The 19393-nt window shown below is 48.0% G+C and overlaps 1 protein-coding gene across 1 annotated transcript in view; it reads left to right on the forward strand.

Moving 5' to 3' along the window:
* MYO18B (myosin XVIIIB) overlaps positions 1-19393 on the forward strand; it is a 210624-nt gene that overhangs the window by 107255 nt on the left and 83976 nt on the right. Inside the window, exons 29-32 of the mRNA XM_070474664.1 lie at positions 1445-1568; positions 2406-2606; positions 6698-6808; positions 10656-10760. Of these exons, the coding sequence (XP_070330765.1) occupies positions 1445-1568; positions 2406-2606; positions 6698-6808; positions 10656-10760 (541 nt within the window). The remainder of the gene's footprint in view (positions 1-1444; positions 1569-2405; positions 2607-6697; positions 6809-10655; positions 10761-19393) is intronic.

Genomic DNA, 19393 nt, shown 5'->3' on the forward strand with positions numbered 1-19393 from the left:
GTGGCCCGGTTGCCACGGTTACTCACGGATCACAAAGCTCAGTTCCGAGGGCCGATGGAGCTGCCCTCGGGGTAAGGCCTGTGCTGGAGCAGTGGGAAGCTGGACCCCTGGCCCGCTCCTAGAGGGGTGAAGGCTGTGAGCGAGTTCCTCTGGCCTCAGACAGTTGGTCAGACAGTGTGTTCCAAGAGTTAGGGTCTGTTGGAGGCATTCCCTGGCATCCGGTGGCCCAGAAGGACTCCTTGAAGACGTCCGTCACTGTCTGGCCTCCACTGTCGTCCCCTGCTTGCTGCAGCCCACGAGCAGGTGGCTGGCGGACCTCCCTAGTCAGCAGAGAGGCTGGCTCAGACCCGCTTCAGGGACCTCTGAACTGCAGTCTTCTCTTCTGCAAAATGGCTATGATGTGTTTCCTGCTGAATTGCTAGGAGGACTGCATGGAGCCCAGCTCAGAGCAGGCGCTTTGAAACTGTGGCCGGTTACCATCATCACAGTGTTACCATTCAGAGGCAGCCAATAGCAGCTCTCGGATGACGTCACCAGGAGCCAATCGGAAAGCCCCTGGGCCCTTCCGACAGCAGAGGCTCCCTCATGTGAGCCGCAGTTGACTTTCTTTGCAGTCTTGAGGCTTTGACTGACCATCTGCCGTTGAGGGACGTTGGATGATCTTGTAACAAGGGAGACCTTCTTCTCACCAAGGCTGAAACCTCGCTCCCAGCTCAGCCACTCTGGCCACACCCAGTTCCCTGGAGCAGGTGGCCAAAGCCACATCTTACTGACCAAAGTCCCGTCTTCCTGAGGCTTGGCAGAGCCTTCTGCAGGTTTCCTCACCTGTGAGAGGGACAGAAGCTGAAAGAGCCGTGTGAAATGACGCCCAGTCCAGGAAGCGCCTCTCACCCAGCGCTCACCATCGTGGAGGGGCAGGTGGGCTCCAGATGAGGTGTTTCCTGATTTTCTGACGGCGCCCGCAGGGCCGTCTGGTCCCTGTGGTTTCTGCTTAGGAACCAAATGCGGACACGATGGAATGGAAAACTGTCTCACGTTCTGTCAGTAATAACCATGCTCTGAAACGGCTGATGCGCACGTGAGCCCCAAGTACCCTGTACAACATGGAATGCTGATTGTCCCTTGTTTGTGCTGGTAAACACATTCATTCACTGATCAACGAATATTAAACACCAGCCTGGGCCTTGTAGAGTTCAAGGTCTGACATATGTTGGCAAACCTGGTAGATTAGCTTTTCCTATATATCTAGTTTTTTTGTTCTCAAAGTCGCCCTCTGGTGTTCTGTATTCCTACCCCATATCCACAAGCCCTCCATCATCTGATACTGTCTGTCTGTCTCTAGCGGTTCTCGACAAGCTAATGGCCTCTCTCCAGTCCCACCCCTGCCCTGCCCCAGGCACACCCCCCACCCCCAGGTGCCGTGACCCGTGTTCTGCTTGGACAGGTTTGACGCGCAGCTGGCCCAGGCCCTGGGGGAGTGCGTGTTTGAGAAGGGCCTCCGCGAGAAAGTGGCCCAGGAGAACAGCAGCACCCGGTGTGAGCTGGGCAGGCTTCAGCAGCTCCTGGAGGTGAGGGTGGGGGCGCAGTGCCACCGGGCTGTCTGTCGCTGGGTCTCAGGAAACCCCTCGCGCACCCCCACTGCACGTGGTGCCGGGGAGAGAGCTCCGTGTGTGACTGTCCTGCTCTGCCAGCCCGCCAGAGTCACGGAGCCCAGCGTGCCTGCATCAGCAAATCGTGGGTGGCAGGTGGTGGATAAGCAGGCCTTGCTAGCTCCATGTCCCTCACGATCTTGCTCCAGGCACCTGCCTGAGTTCCGAGGTGCCCACCTGGGTGCCCATCTGGCACAGCGGAGTTAGCTGTAGACCCAGGTAGGGGCAGGCCCTGCCCCTTGCAGGCTGCAGCTCAGAGGGATTTTATTTAAATGGGACACAGGCACCTCACCTCACTCAGCTGCTCCTCAGCCTGCTGTGGCTCCCCGTTACCCTGGGAGAGCCTCTGAGCCTGGCATGCAGCCCGTTAATGGTCACGCCCAGACTTCCGACCTTCTAACCTGAAAGAGTCGTTTCTGGCCACTTTGCTTCCCGGCTCCAACATCTCCGGCCCAGCCTCGGCAGATGCACAGCTTTCAGATGGGTAAAATACCTCCTGTTTGCACTTTGAGGTATAGCTCTAGAGCCAGGGTGTTGCTTCCCACCAACTCCCCACCCGTGCCTGTCTGAGCTGTCCCAGGAGGGCCCTTGGGGTCCCACAGGGGGCACAGTGAGGGGCTGCAAGGCCCAGGTAGCAGGGGCGGCTCTAAAAGTGGAAAGCACCCTCCCACCGGTTTTAGAGGTGTCCTCGGGGTGGGGGAGGGGTGGGGAGTGTGGTCACGTGACCCTGGATCCCTGCCCACTTTGTCTCCACAGCAAAAGGAGCAGGAAAGCTTGCAGCTGAAGCAGGAGGTGGAGATGCTGCAGGCCCAGAAGCAGGAGCTGCTGAGGTCACCCTCTCTGGGGGAGAACTGCATTGCAGGCTTGAAGGAGAGACTCTGGAAGCTGGAATCCAGCGCCCTCGAGCACGAGAAAGTCCAGAACCAGCAAGAAAACACCATCAAGCAGCTGGAGCAGGTGGGAAAGTCCTGTCCAGAGCGATGCCCTGCCCCAGAGGGGCTGGAAGGTTGTGATTAAATTCACCACCTCACTCAGCTGCTCCTCATTCTTCTGTGGATCCCTATTACCCCAGAGAACCTCAGAACCCTTAGGCCTGACACTCAGACCCCTCATGGAGCCCCCCTCCTACCATCCTGCAAGCGTCATCGTCACCTCCTCCAAGAAGCTCACCCTTATCTCCTTCTCAAAAACAGTCCCACCCCAACTCCACATTCACTTTCTCTCACCTTCACAGCACCTACCATCATGTGCAACAGTGTTTTCCAAAATGTGCTCAACGCTTTTCTCCCCATTAGGATATGTGTTTTATGGAGGCAGGAGGACTTTTTGCTTGACCTTGCTTATTAGGTCATCCCCTGATGAGGCCAGGTACATAGCTGGTACTCATTAAATAACTGTTGACCCTATCTCTGGTATTCAGCACTGTCTGGGTACCAGACTCAGTCCTAAGCTCTCCTCACATATCATCTCATGAATCTCCACATGAAATCTATATGCTGAGTTTTCCTCCACTCTACAGATGTGGAAGCCGAAGCTCAGAAATAGAAAAAGTGGCAGGGACGGGATTTGGAGCCTGTGCCCTCTGATGCCACAGTGCCTCACACACCTGTGTTGTGCACAGCTTCCAGGGAGGTGGGAGGCCTGATTTTTGGAAAATCCAGAGTAAGTGGAATAAGGCAGGACTGCAGATTCCATGGAGAAGGGAATGGCTTCCCACTCCAGTATTCTTGCTTGGAGAATTCCACGGACAGAGGAGCCTGGCAGGCCACGGAAGAGTCGGACACAGCTGAATGACGAACACACACATACCCTGAGACTCTGGTGCCAGCCCCCTCGATGAAGCACCTGATGAATGTTCTGTTTGTCTGCTTGTTTGTTTATATGCCCCAGTCATTCCACAGAGAAGTCAAGGGATCTTATAAGGTGGATGTGTGGTAAAATAGAAAAAGAAATAAAACAAGCCAAACTAGAAAAACACAAATTAAAACCAGTGCTAAGGAAGAGTGAATTAATATGCAGACACGCAGAACATAAACACACTCAGTAGTTTTAGCTTTCAAATTCCTGGTGGCCAGAGAGAAAAGGGCAGTGTGACTTACATGCTTTTTATCATCCCCAAGATAAAAATAAGCCAAGTTTTCAAGGAGAAGCAAGGCTTCTCTTGATGCTTAGTTCTAAAGCAGTTTCTCACATGGGACTTCAGAAGGGGTAATTATTTTGAAATGGTTTTACGATTAGAACTCCTTTTTCAAGAATATCTGACCAGCCAGCATGAATACATAAAACAGATAAACTCTGAACTGCTCTGGTGAAGGCGGGTGGGGGAGTGGGGGTGGTTGGGGATAGGCCCGGTTGCTGGCGTTAGTTCTCACTCATCCCTGCTCCACCTGGATGGAATCTGCTGAGCACTGAGACTTGGGTGTGGCAAGTGTGGGGACAGTCTGGAGAGGTTGAGAAAAACAGAGCTTCTTTGGTCAGTCTGTCAAACCCGTGTTTATTAAGCACCTTCTGTGTGTCAAGCACTGGACAGATGCTAGGAGTGTAACTGTAAACAAAATGATGTGGTGTCCACCCTCCTGAAAGTTAGAGTCATGTTGAGTATTATGGGAAGGTGTAACCTGCAGGTCTGGTTTGGAGACCAGATTTGGAGTACTCAGGGAAGGCTTCCTGGAGGAAGTAACATTTACTGACGCTGAAAGCGGAAGGACGAGTCTGAGTTGGCTGACCAGGAGGGTTCCAGGTAGGGGAACAGCCCATGCAAAGGCATAGAGGCAGGGGTGTCACATGGCATGTCGTATGGCATCTAAGGAGCTGCAAGATGGTCCCATGCAGATGGGGTCTGTGGACATTTGGCGAGCCCTCTGTTCTCTCTAGACTCCAGTCTCCTCAACTGTACAATGAAGTCAGAGTCTTGTCCACCCCCAGCCTCCCTCCAACCCCAGCTGTGAATCTGTGAAGGTTCGTGATGGAGGTGGGCCATCTGGGCAGGTCGTTCAGGGATGGAGAGGATGGAACAGTGTTACACAGCAGCCCAGAGTCAAGAATAAAGAGAGTGGGACTCCCTTGGTGGTTCAGCGGTCAAGACTCTCGCTCCCAATGTGGAGGGCCCAGCTTCAGCCCCTGGTCAGGGAACTAGATCCCACATCCTGCAACTAAGACACAGCACAGCCAAATAAGCAAAAATAAATAAATACGTTTTTTAGAAAGCACTCTTTAAAAAAATAAAACAAGCACTTTGGAAACTTGAGTTAACTCTGGGAGATGCCACCAGGGGACCATTATGTGCTTGGGAAGCAGAAATATGCTGCCTTGACCTCAAGGACCCAGGGAGCTGAATGCAGCTGCCCAGCCCCCCTCCCCTCCCAGCTTACCCAGGAGGCTGACTCAACCCCTCATTCATCTTCTCATTCATCTTCAGCCTCACCCATCACCTTGTACTGCTCTGGGTTATTGTAGACATCCAGGAGATATTTATTGATTACAACATAACACTTTTTCCAGGAAATTTTATGTTAATTCACATAAGCTTGACATAAATGGTATTGCAGATGTCAGGAGTATCCAAGAGGCTAGAAAAAAAATGAAAAAGGAATATTATATTTACTTGCTTAAGCTCCTCATTTTGGATTACCTCCTCATAACCTCTTGTCATTTTAAAGGCAGCAGGGAAGGAAGTTGGCATTTAAAGTGAGCCTGCTTTCTGCCGGGAATTCTTAACGGGGCTCTGATGCTTTCAGTTCTTTTTCCTCTCCACTATGGTCCCGCATCATGGAGAGTATCATCAGCATTGGAAAAGACCACCGTTGTTTTTTCTCGCCTGAATGTCCATGTCAGGGGAGGCAGTTGTGGCCTCGTGAAAGCTTTCTGCGAGGTGCAGGGCAGTGCGGGGCAGACGGTCAGGACCTGATTGCTCCTGCAGTCTGGCCCTCTGCTGTGCTAGGTTCCATGCTGCTCCGTGACTCGCAGCGAGGAAGAGTGCGGATCATTGAAAGCTTACCAGTACAGGCTCTTGGGGTCTGTAGCCTGGAGGTTCTGACCCAAGAAGTCTAGAGTGAAGCCTTGGAACTGAATTTAAAAAAAAAAATAGAAGGGCACCAGGTAATTCTAATATGCCACAAAACTTGACAGGCAAGAGCTTGAGTCAGTCTCTCAGTTATGAAAATCAAGACAGTAAACTCTTGGGAGTTTTCTGGCGCTCCGGGGGTTAAGACTCTATGCTTCCAATGCAGGGGCTGCAGGTTCCATCCCTGGTTGGGGAACTAAGATCCTGCTTGCTGCGCGGCAAGTGTTACTTCAAGCATTTCCATACACTGTTAGCTTGATTGTAATTTTTAAAAAAGAAAAAGGAAATAAACTCTTAAACTATAATTGACTCCCATGATGGTGCTTCCAGTTCTAGACTCTTGTACATAAGACGGCACAGTTTAAACATCACAGAGCAGGTTTTGGAGGGTTTCCCTGAAAAGACCCTTCTCTTTCATGGGAACACAGTTCTTAGTAATGTCAGGCTTCCAGGTAGAGAGGGGCTAGTCCTTACTCTGTTTGAAAAATAATGGGGAAAGAAAAAGGAATCTTTCTGTGCCAAGCATTGTGCTGATTCTCACCAGTGTATTTTAAGGAGGCTGTTTTCTACAGAGAAACGTAACTAATCAAAGGTTACATCTTGGGCGTGTCACCTCCCTCTCCAGGGTTTCCTATTCTCAGAAGGAAACTTGTATTCTGTCATTCATCCACCCACCTGGCCACCCATCCAGAAAAATTTCCCTGATGCCTGGGATGACAAACCTCTTCATCTTAAGAGCATTGAGAAGGATTCTGAGGTCACGTCTCAACTCAGTGGCACAGAGTCCAGTTCATTAGTGACATCTGTTACGACCGTGGCAGGGACAGAGGCAGCATTTGGGCCATTTATCTACCATTTCTGACCTCCCTGGCTGCCTGGGGGGGATAACTTGACTCTTACCCATGCTGTCCAGAAACACAGCTGAAATGCTCAGGGTGACGTGGTTGGTGGGGGTCACCCTCATGCGCTGTTCTTGCCCGCTCAGGTCCGCCAACGGTTTGAGCTGGAGATTGAACGGATGAAGCAGATGCATCAGAAGGACCGTGAGGACAAGGAAGAGGAGCTGGAGGACGTCCGCCAGTCCTGCCAGAAGCGGGTCCGTGAGCCGTGAGCGCAGCTGTGCCCTGGGGTCCCGGCAGGTCCAGTCCGGGTGCCTCATCTTTAGAACAAGGGGAGTTCGGGGCTGGGATGAGCTTAGCTTCCTCAGGAAGTGCTTTCGAGGGTGCTGGAGCAGAAGTCCCTGTCCTAATAACTACAATTCTGGGGCTTCCAGAAGCCTCTGAACTGTCCAGCATAATCACTCTAGACTTCTACCAAGAGCCCAGAGTGCCATGCGGCTGATGCCCTGGATAAGGATGTATATGTGTCAAGAAGGGGACCAGTCCCTTCTGGTTTGTTTGCCTTGCAAATCGTCCCTTACATTTTTATCCAAGCTCTTTGCAGACATTTCAAGCAGTGTATAAGAAGGCAGCAAGCGCTTGAAATCTTAAGACATCATCATTATTACTATTTTAAATGTTCTTTCTTTCTCTGTGCCTGCACGAGCATGTGTACAGAGATACCATTTTACCTAAATGGGGTCGTGCTGCTTTGAAGCCTGCTGTTTTCCCTCTGAAGTTTGTTCTGGGCCTCCCCGCCTGTCAGTACATGCGGACCTAATTTGCATGTTTACAGGCTTGAAAGTATTCCACCAAAGGCCTGTGGTCTTGTTTACTCAACAAGCAAGTCTCTTATCATTGGACATCTAGGACTTTCTGATTTTCTCTTATTATAACCACACTAAGACAAACCTCCTTATGGATGCACTTACTGATGTGAATTATAAGGTGAATCTTTAAAACGGGATTGCTGAGGAGCTTTGGGTTAAGCCTCTCTGAACAGGCTTTCTCTGGGCAGGACTTCTGTAGTCCCTTCACAGCCTGGGTACGTTGCGCATCTCCCAGAAGGGGCCGAGTACCATTTCCCATAGTCGACTCTTGATATTAGTTCCCTAAACAAGGTCTCTGCAGAGACCTCCAACTCCAGGGCTGAGAGCGTGCGTGCTGGAACTCATCGGCTCTTGGTATGAATGTTTACCTTTCCAAAGCAACAACAGTATGATCCTGGGAAGGTGATCGTAAACCCTCCGCTCCACCCAAACTCCATGCCCTTCCTGAACTGCTTTCTCCATATCCACCATTGGTCACTCGGAGCCAGTTTATAAGACACACAGGAAAGCTGATGTTGCTAGTTTATTTGCAGTCATAGAGGCTTGGATCGAATTCAGACTCCGTTAGCTATCAAATGTGGGGCATGGGAGAAATCACATAACCTTGCTGATAAGCCTCACTTCTCTCATCTGTGAAATAGGATAACAGTGGCCACCTTGCAGGGTCATGGGGAAGAGTCAAGAGATCACAGGTGTGGAACCATGGCTCAGAGTTTGTAATGTCCTCATCCTTTGCTGGAAACTTAACAAGCAGTACTGGTGTGTGTGTGGATTTCCAGACAGCCGATCCTTCCCAGAGGCACCTGGGAACCAGCCCCCTGGCTGACTTGCTCTTGGGCATGCCTGCTCCATCCCAGGAGAAGGCGGGTGCAGGGACTTGACGTCCTGTAGAGTCCCCTCCTCCCCCGCTGCACTCCCCATCTCCTGCCAGAGGAGCGTCATCCTGGGCAGGGCTGGAGGAGGCCGTGGTGGCGTCAGGACCCTGGCGGGAGATGGGTCTCTCGTCTGGGCTGATGGGGCTGCCTCGGTACCCCGTCACTGCTCGGGGTGGGGGGGGTGGGGGGCGGGCTGTAAGAACCGAGCAGTTCTTCACTCCCAGTGGTTGATGCCGCTGCATCTGCTGCCCGGCCTGCTCCCCAAATACTCCTTTTGGGGCTCCTTTACAGTTCAGCCCCTCTGGGTGTTCACACAGATCTTCCCAAGGGGCCAAGTACATTCTCCCCAGAACTTCCTGGAGTTGAAAAAGTCATAGATTTTAGGTTCATTCAGACCTGTGTGCCCTTGAGTAAATCTCCTAACTTCCCTAAGACTCAGTTTTCTCATCTGTGAAATGGGAGCAAGAAGAGAAAATGATTTCCTTCCCCTATGCTATTGTGAGAATAAGATCAAAGAATGGTAGGTGCCTTATAAATTGCAAAGTGCTGAGAGTTGCCATGTAAAAATGTTCTACAGAATACTCTCTAGAAAACTGCCTCTCTTGACACATAGCCTTTATTATTTTGTACATTTTTCAAAAGGAGTTTCAGCTTCTGCAGTCTTCATTTTCAGCAGGTGTGAGCAGACTGCCTTGTGTCTCTCACTCTTAAAAGAAAGTCTTAAACTGTCTTCTGAAATGACCATCCATCAGGACTTTATTTTTTCTCTCCGTGGGTCAGGAGGTGGAAACCCAGTCCCTGCCCACGTGCCGTCAGGTGAAGGGGGTGCCTCAAACATGTTGTGAGTGCCCCGAGCCAGGACCCTGATGGGCTGGAGACGTGACCCAGACCCTCCTGAGGCTTCTTCATGGACAGATTTATAAAGCGGGGAGTGAGGTCAGAGAAAGGTGTGCCTCCCCTCTGACAGACACTAGCACTTGCCTGCACGCCCAGTGACCCCTCTGCTGGCTCTGTCTCTCCCCCTGGCAGGAAATCCATCATTAGTGACCTGGGTGGGAAAGCTGCTGACTGTCTGGTGGTGGCGGAGGGGCCCAGGCCAGCAGACGGAATGCTGACAGTTCTCAGCAGCAGCTGACCTAGGAGTCTCTGCTTTAGGATCTCTCTCTGACTCGGTTTGCCCATCCGTGAGGGAAGCCCATTGATAGCACAGGATGGAGCAGGAGGAAGGGGTGAGGCCGGTGCAGAAGAGGGGTGCACAGCATGGTTACCGTGGGGCGTCCGCTTTAGCAGGGAGCGCCTGCCTCTGCTGAGAAATCAGAGCCGATTGTAAGTTAGAGGAGCCGCTCGGAGCCATAGTCTTAGTCAGCTTGGGCTACTCCGCAAAGCTGGGCGTGGAGAGTGGGGCTCAAAGAGCAGAGGTTTATTTCCCATAGTTCTGGAGACTGGAAAGTCCCAAGATCAAGGTGCTGGCGGATCTGGTGTGGGGCAAGGGCCCCACTCCCGACTTGCAAATAGACGGCTGCTTTCTCACTGTGTCCTCTCGTAGGGAAGAGAGAGGAAATGAGGTTCTTTTTTGTAAGGGCACTAATTCCGGCATGGGGGCTCCTCCCACCTGCCAACCTCATCTAACCCTAACCATCTCCCAAAGGCCTCATCATCAAATATTCTTGCCTTTCGAGTTAGGATATCAGTGTTAGGAATTTTGGAGAGACAGACTTGCAGTCCAGACACCAAATAATCTCAAATGCAACTTTTGCTGCATTATAGTTCCCAGGTAGCTCAATCCACACCTGCCAAGCAGGAGACACAGGTTCAACCCCTGGGTCGGGAAGATCCCCTGGAGGAGGGCATGGCAACCTACTCCAGTATTCTCGCCTGGAGAGCAAAGGAGCCTGGTGGACTATGGTCCATGGGGTTGCAAAGAGTCAGACACAACCTAGTGACTAAACAGCAACAGGTGTATTTAATACGAGAGATGAATGCATTTTAACATGTAGGATATGATGCTGTACAGTCTTAAGAAGTTCACGTGCCCAGACTTGTACCTGTTCTAGAGAGGCCACGGCAGAGGAAGGAGACAGCTGTTAGGAAATGGGCAGAGGACTGGGGCTGGGGATTTCACAGTGAATGCCAGGGGGCTCCCCATAGCGGTCCAGCTCCTGAGCTCTTAGGCTTCCGAATTCTCCGGCAGAAATACCTCCTCCCCCCGCCCAAGCTGCTAGGTCAGCCTTTGTGGAACTGGGTGAGCGGCCATGCACTCTGCACCTTCAGCCCCGTCTTCCAGAGGACCCTGGCCTTGGGGGGTTTGTCCAGATGGAGCGCTCCTGTCCCATGCCCGCGTCTGCCCTCTGTGCCCACAGCTCCGCCAACTGGAAATGCAGCTGGAGCAGGAGTACGAGGAGAAGCAGGTGGCCCTCCACGAGAAGCAGGACCTGGAAGGCTTGATCGGAACCCTCTGCGACCAGGTAGGAGGAGCCGCAGAGGACAGTCGGGAGAGCACAGTCCCTGCCCCAGCTGGTTGAGAGCTGATTCCTGGGGAGGCCGGCGGGGAGCGGGGGTCTTAGGACCCGGCCGGGGCTAGACCTGTCAGCTGGCCTCCACCTGCTCCTCCCAGGCGTCCTCTGCTCCACCAGTCTGTCTGTCCTCACTCACCGCCGCTTCAGAGGGGACCTTCTGTGTGTGTGTGGGCAGTGGGGGGGTGGTCTTCACACAGCAGGGTTCTTGGAAGAACCGCTGAGAATACAGAGAGTGGGTCTGGCCACAAGTGCCAGACCCGGTGGCCTTGCCTTCAGCCACTGCCGGGGTGAGCGTGTAGACGGCCTTCGCTTTGGTGGGGTGACTGAACGGCCGCTGTGCTCACAGCTGCCCTCGTGAGAACCGGACTTTTGCTGGCCACAGAGTCAGGCCAGCGGGGCTGGGCTGCTCCTGTCTGCACAGCGCTGGGTGATCTGATGAGGCTCCCTGAGCTCCTGATGAGCAGAGCCTGGTGGGCTGCTGCCCTCGCCGGAGACCAGGGCACTTGGCGCAGCACTGCCGGCCTGCCAGAGACCAGGGCACTCGGGGCAGCGCTGCCGGCCTGACTTTGGGAGCAGCATCGCTCCTTGTTGTCGATGTGGGGGAGGGAGGCGAGGGGACTGTCTCATGTGTTGCAGCCTGTTGAACAGCACCCCTGGCCTCCACCTCCTAAAGGCCAGAAGCACGCCCCTCGGCCATGACAACCAGCAGCGTCTCTGGACACAACCAAGTGTCCCTCCAGGACAGTCAGCCTCCCCCTTTACAGAGAAGCACCCCTGTAGAGAAAGCAGTGAGCAGAGCCAGTGCCGGGTGTCAGAGCTGGGGGACTGCTCCTCCATCCCCGGGATGTTCCTTCCCCCGCCGGTGCTCCTGTCCCATGAGCCCCAGCATTGGAGAGAAATGCCAGCAGCTCCTATGATTTTCCTTTAAAATATCATTGGAATGTTTTTTTAATGTATCTGCTTAATGTGTTCATTGTCTTTTAATTAGTGACGATCTTGCTGTCAGTATCACCACCCCCACCCCAGTCTTGCCTCTTGTTCACAGAGAGCGGCGGGTCCCCTGCCAGTAGTCAGCCAGGCCTCGAACAAATGGGTGCTCACTATGTTGTTGTTGTTTTTAATTGAGTAAAGGAGTGAATTCTAGAGCGGGGCCACCGCCGTCATGAGAGTGAGAGCCGGAAGTGGAGGGCATCAAGGGGAGGACCATATATTCTTCCTTCTCTGGGTTTTCTGAATTTTCAGCCAAGCAAACTGGGGCCACTGAGTGCACAGCCATTGAGGCTCTGCCCCCTTTTGGCTTCCGTGCAAGAAAGCACACCCCAGTATTTGATTCTGGAATGACAGAAATCCCTGCGAGAGGACTTCCCTGGTGGTCCAGTGGGTAAGATGCCATGCTCCAAATGCAAGGGGCCAGGGAACTAGAGTCCACATGCCACAGCTAAGAGCCCGAATGCCACAATTAACAATTCTGTGCATGGTGCAGCCAAATAAATAAAAATAAATATTAAGAAAATCACTGGGAAAAGGTCACCTTCTGTCCAGCATGGTCCATTTGAGAAAACAAAGGCATTAATCCAGTAAAGAAAAGTTTTTATAAATATTGCTAAAGTCTGAAATTTTACATGCAGAGAGAAGATAAGTTCAGTGAATGAAATGCTAATTCTGTGTGAGTCACCACGCTGGAGCCTTTGAATAACTTACCACGTTAAATACTTCTAAGTGTTTCAGCGAGACACAGAGAGTGGGACAGACAGTGTAATTGATGTCTGTGCACCAGGAGGACAGGGTTCACATAAATTAACATTCTGCTTCATGGGGTTCAGCTGTTTTTTAAGTAAGCAGCACATTTCCCAAACAGTTGGTGGCCCCTTGGTTTCTGTTCCTCGTCTCCCGTGTCTCTACCCGTCTGTCTTTTCTTCCTTCCCTCCCACAGGGGACTGCTTTCCTGAGGTCGGGGACCATAATCCCCCTGCCCTTATTTTGTCCCCCGCTCTGCTATGTTTTTGAGAGTCCTCCATGCTAGCACATGTAGCCCTAATCCATCCTTTTACACTGCCTCACAGTGTTCGTTTTCTTTCACCCCTGTTTTTCTATTGGTGGATATTTACATGTCTCCCAGCGGTGAAGAGCTTCTCCAGGGTATGAAGCTAGAGAAGGAATTGCTGGCTGTGAGGAATGTACCATTTTGGAATGATCAGATGTTGCCCATGTTGTTCCTCAAAGTGATAGCGGCAGTTTATGTTGTCACCAGCAATTTTTATAAATATATTTAAATTAATTAGTTGATGTATTTAATTTTTGGTTGTGATGGGTCTTCGTTGGCTACGTACGGCATCTCTCTAGATGCAGTGAACAGGGGCTACTTTTCACTGCGGTGCATGGACTTCTCCTCAAGTCTTCTCATTGGCAGTTGGATTCTTAACCACTGGACTAGAAGTCCATCATCAGCAGTTTTTTCTTTCTTCCCCACATCCCCCCAGCACATGGCACTGTCAGACATTTGAAAATCTTTACCAGTTACTAAGTGTTAAATTGTACTGCTTATCCCTCTTTACTAGTGAAATTCTGCATTTTTCATATTTATTATAAGATTTTCTCTTTATGTGAGTTACCTGTTTATAGTGTTTCAGTTCAGTTCAGTCACTCAGTCATGTTCGACTCTTTGCAACCCCATGGACTGCAGCATGCCAGACTTCCCTGTCCATCACCAACTCCTAGAGCATGCTCAAATTCATCTTTGTTGAGTCGGTGATGCCATCCAACCATCTCATCCTCTGTCATCCCCTTCTCCTCCCTCCTTCAATCTTTCCCAGCATCAGAGTCTTTTCCACTGAGTCAGTTTTTTTAATCAAGTGGCCAAAGTATTGGAGTTTCAGCTTCAGCCTCAGTCATTCCAATTAATTTTCAGGACTGATTTCCTTTAGGGTGGACTAGTTGTATCTCCTTGCAGTCCAAGGGACTCTCAAGAGTCTTCTCCAACACCACAGTTCAAAAACATCAATTCTTTGGTGCTCAGCTTTCTTTTTGGTTCAACTCTCACATCCATACATGGTTACTGAAAAAGTCATAGCTTTAACTAGAAGGACCTTGTTGGCAACATAATGTCTCTGCTTTTTAATATGCTGTCTAGGTTGGTCATAGCTTTTCTTCCAAGGAGCAAGGGTCTTTTAATTTCACGGCTGTAATCACCATCTGCAGTGAGTTTGGAGCCCAAGAAAATAAAGTCTCTCACTGTTTCCATTGTTTCCCCATGTATTTGCCATGAAGTGATGGGACCAGATGCCATGGTCTTTGTTTTTTGAATGTTGAGTTTTAAGCCAGTTTTTTCACTCTCCTCCTTCACTTTCCTCAAGAGACTCTTTAGTTCCTCTTCACTTTCTGCCATAAGGGTTGTATCATTTGTATGTCTGAGGTTATTGATATTTCTCCCGGCAATCTTGATTCCAGCTAGTGCTACATCCAGCCCAGCATTTCATGTAATATACCCTGCATTTAAGTTAAATAAGCAGAGTAACGATATACAACCTTGACATACTCCTTTCCCAATTTAGAACCAGTCTGTTGTTCTATGTCCAGTTCTAGCTGTTGCTTCTTGACCTGCATACACATTTCTCAAGAGGCAGGTCAGGTGGTCTGGTATTCCCATCTCTTGAAGAATTTTCCACAGTTTGTTGTGATCCACACAGTCAAAGGCTTTGGCATAGTCAATAAAGCAGAAGTAGATGTTTTTCTGGAACTCTCTCACTTTTTCAATGATCCAACTGATGTTGGCAATTTGATCTCTGGTTCCTCTGCCTTTTCTAAATCCAACTTGAACATCTGGAAGTTCTAGGTTCATGTACTGTTGAAGCCTGGCTTGGAGAATTTTGAGGATTACTTTGCTTGCGTGTGAGATGAGTGCAATTGTGTGATAGTTTGAGAATTCTTCGGCATTGCCTTTCTTTGGGATTGGAATGAAAACTGACATTTTCCAGTCCTGTGGCCATTGCTGAGTTTTCCAAATTTTCTGGTATATTGAGTATAGCCCTTTCACAGCATCATCTTTCAGGATTTGAAATAGCTCAACTGGAATTCCATCACCTCCACTACCTTTGTTCATAGTGATGCTTCCTAAGGCCCACTTGACTTCACATTCCAGGATGTCTGGCTCTAGGTGAGTGATCACACCATCGTGTTTACCTGGTTCATTAAGACCTTTTTTGTATAGTTCTGTGTATTCTTGCCACCTCTTCTTAGTATCTTCTGCTTGTGTTAGGTCCATACCATTTCTGTCCTTTATTGTGCCCATAAAATGTTTGGTCTTCCTCTTTTTTCTATTCATTATTCATGACCCTTATCCAAGATGCTAATCCACTTTTGGTTGTATATTTTGGAAGGAGCTCCTACTCTGTGGATAAGCATTTCATTTTGCTTATAATGTTTTAGAGGCTTCCCTGAGGGCTCAGTGGTAAAGAATGTGCCCATCAATGCAGGAGATAGAGGTCCTATCCCTGGGTCGGGAAGATCCCTTGGAGGAGGAAATGGAAACCTACTCCAGTATTCCTGCCTGGAGAACCCCATGACAGAGGAGCCTGGCAGGCTATAGTCCATAGGGTCGCCAGAGTCAGATACTCGTTAGCAGCTAAACAACAACTACATAATGTTTTTTACTTAATAAAGTGTTTTTTAAATAGTATTATTAGCCGGTTATTGTCGATGCTTTTAAGATTTCTTTCCTTACCCGAGTTCATAAGGATAATTCACCATATTTCTGAAAAGTTCTAAAGTTTTGGGCACTTTTAAGTCTTTAATCCACCTAGCTTTTATTTTGGTATGTGTGAGGTAGGAATCTATTTTTTCCTGATATAAATCACTTTTGTTTTATTTCATGAGTGATTTTTTTTTACAATTTTTATTTATGTATGTCTGTGTTTGGGGGCAATCCATTCTGTTTAATTGGTTTATTTGTCAGTTCTTGCATCATGTGGTCTTAATGACTGGGTCTGATAACTTGTAAACAGCTCATCTCTATAATTCTCTTATCTATTTGTGATCCTTTAATCTTCTTATTGAGATTGCATAGCATACCCTGATGGGATTTTCAAATGCATTGGTTTGCAAATTAGTTGGGAACCAGTGACATAGTTTTTTTTTTTTAAATAGTGAACCATTGCAATCATAAGCATGCTATATCTCTTCATATATCTGTGGCTTTCATAAATATTTTACTTCTTATTGTAAATTAATAATTTATAATAAATAAATAACCTTCTGGTATGTATTTTATTTTCATCTGTAGAAGTCCTGAACTTCTTTGTTAGATTTATTTCTAGGAATCTTGTAGTTTCTATGGCTATTATGAGTCGAATGTTTTTCTACACTTTGATTAATTATAATGGTAAATGGAAATATACTTCGCTTATAACTGTATAGTAGTTTTCTCTTTCTATATTTTGAGGTTATGTTTTTCAGTGCATCTAAGTTTATTTTATTGCTTTATTTCCTTGGCACATTGTAGGTTGTTCCTTTATGGTGTTCCTCTTTTCTCCATGAATCACTTTTGCCTTATTTTATTTTGCTTGATTTCTTTTAGTTTGCCTGCAAGATCTTTTTTTCTTTTTTATCCTTTTGTTGTTAACCTTTCGTGTGTGTGTGTGAACCTTAAAGAGCTGGATACTGTTTAACAACGTCTCGTAGTACTTTAATCTGCCGCTCTTCATTGGAGAATTTAATTCATTTATATTTATGTAACAATCAGTGCATTTGAAATTATTTCCGTTTTTTTGTGTATAGTTTTGTTGGTTTATTACTCCTTTTCTTTGCTTGTTCCTTTTTCCCTTTCCTGCTTTGGGATAGATCGATAATGTTTTCTATGATCCCTTTTATTCCATTGCTGGGTCTAAAACTACAAACCGTATTTCTATTCCTTTGGTAGTTACCCATACATTTTTAGGTAAGTCCATAATTTTTTTCTGACATACTTTAATTTTCACAGCAAGTCTGTGGAATAGATACTATTTGTTCCTTTATGTAAATGAAACAAGTAAGGCTCAAAAGGTAAAGCCCATTGCCCAAGATCAATAGCTTATCAGTGGTGTAGCTGCATTCAAAGCAAGATCTATATTACTTGAAAACCTTTTTTTTAGAAAAATCTAACACCATGCTGCTTGAAAAATGATTAAGTTTCAGCTAACTAGAATTATCTTTTTTGAACCGTCTTTTTTCATAATGTTATCAAGCAATCTAGATCTGCCATTAATTTGCTATAAAACCTTCAGCTACATACATTCTCTCTCCAAGCCTCAATTTTCCTGTCTGTAAAGTGGCTTGATTGTCCCTAATATTTAGATCATTTGTTAAAAGTGCTTAGAGAGTTCTTTGTCAACAGATATTGAACAGCTTCCCCTAACAGCTTTATGATAAACGGTGAGACTATCGAGGTTGGAATAGAATTTCCCACAACAACACTGAACATCATTTAGATTTATTGGTTAATTATTCGCTGGCTTTATCTAAATTTGAATCTGTGTGCTGCAAAATGTAAACTTGCAGAATGACATTTATTTCCCATTAACCTAATGAGTTTGGGACTTTTTTTTTTTCTCCTCCTCTAGTGTAGCAATTTATCATGAAGAGGAGGATGACTTGGTCTGAGGTTTTGTTGTGAATTTTGTTTGCAATGATCCCTCTGGAATGGAGATGGTGCCAGCATTTTCAGTCTTTTTGGCAGTGAGAATGGAGTCACTCGGAATGTCCCTGGTACCGACCTGCCCCACAGGAGAATGAAAAGCACTTTAGGATGCGTGCAGAGCAATGGCAGATGCAAAAATGAGAAAGGTGCAAAAGCATGCTGCCTGAGCGTAATCACGGCCAAGAATCCGGGCTCTGGAGTTAGTAAGTCCAGGGTCTGGTGTAACCAGGCGCAGTGGGTAGAGACTTGAATTCTAATGATGGACTGCCTGGGCTCCGATCCCCGGTGGACACTGAGGAGCAGTGTGACCTTGGGCTGATTGGCTGCGCCTCCATCTCCCTGTGACAGTATCCACTGAAGTGCCCCACACACCTCACGAGGCGTGAGCGGGCCCAAGAGTGCCTCTCTCATCCTGTCACCTGCCCTGTCTGTGCTTTCTGCCCTCATGCTAATCCCCCAGCACAGCATATTCAGGACAGTTTCTCAGCTGCGTCCTTCCTGTACCTCAGCTCACCAGCTCCTGCTTACCTGAGACTCTGTCTAATCCCATGCCAGCCTGAGCTGGACTACTTCTCTGCACCTCCGTAACACCCTTTAAAAAAAAAAGAGCCACACATAACCTCTCTCTTTGTGTATTTTACTAAAATTACCTCTTTGCAGTCAGTAAAACTGGGTTCATATCCTAACTCTGCCACTTATGATCTTGGGCAAGTGACTTCACTTTTGTTGTAAATCTCAGTTTCATCATCTGTAAAATGGGAATCATAGTACTTCACACCCCATAGATTCACCACGTGGACTCTGTGTGTTCAGATGTGTTTAGAACAGTGCCTGACACTTAGCAAACCCTCTTAAGTATAAGCTATTGCTATTTTAATAAAGGCAAGAATAATAATGTCACTATAAAGAGACTATCATGGGAGTAAAATGTGGTAATATGTGACAAAGGGCCTGGAACAACGAATGCCCAGTCCTCAGCTGCTCGGCTCTATATATCAGCATTTTAAACTTAACAAAGCAATGTATCTGAGAACTAAGAGGCTGTATTCTAAGAATCAACTCATTTTTCAAAGAATTCAAAACTGGTGGTAAAATAATAGTCATGTAAAGTCTAGAGGAATACATTCTAGGTCATCAGACAACACTCATAATCTTTGATATTTGTAAAGCGTTAGGCAGCGTACAAAGTACTTTTCGATTCATTATCATGTCTGATCCCTGTCTTATCTCAACAAGGAGGACAGAGGTTTTTTTTTTTTCTTTTTTTAATCTCTTCCTTTACAAATACTCAGGTTCAGAGAGGCAGCATGACTTGGCCTGAATTCCACGTCCAACAAGTGGTGAACCAGGGTTTCAAGCCTGGGCCACTTCATTCTAAATCTAAAATACCCTGGGGCATTTTAACACCCTAGGCATTGGCTGTACTTGGTGTGGAGGCACAGGTATCCAGGGGTGGAGAAACTGGGTCCCACGGAGGACGAACATACACCCCATTTTCTTTAAACACCCCTCAACAATGCTGCCATGTTCTTTCCTCTGGTCTCCTGCAGAGAACGGGGCTTTAGTTTCTTTCAGAGACATTAGCCCCAATGCTTTTGAAGTCACTGTTCTGTTTCTAGGGGAGACTGTGGGCTGTTGGAATTTCATCAGGCCCCTGTGTGTTTCTTCACCTCCCTTGGTTTGTCTCAGCCTGTGTTGTTGGCAACTGGGAGTTGTCAAGGAATCTAATCCGCCCTCCTGGTGCAGAGTCCAGGCTGCGGCTTCTTCAGGGGCCACTTGACTACTGGTCCTTTGGAGGACAGGATCCTGGGTGACAGAATGTGCTTGCCTCTGGGCAAGGTTCCTCTGCAGAAAATGGCCTTTTTTTTTTCTTTTAATTTGTGTGACTTTATTTTTATTTTTTAAATATCTA

This window comes from Odocoileus virginianus, chromosome 12, assembly GCF_023699985.2.
Source record: "Odocoileus virginianus isolate 20LAN1187 ecotype Illinois chromosome 12, Ovbor_1.2, whole genome shotgun sequence".
Taxonomy (NCBI): domain Eukaryota; kingdom Metazoa; phylum Chordata; class Mammalia; order Artiodactyla; family Cervidae; genus Odocoileus; species Odocoileus virginianus.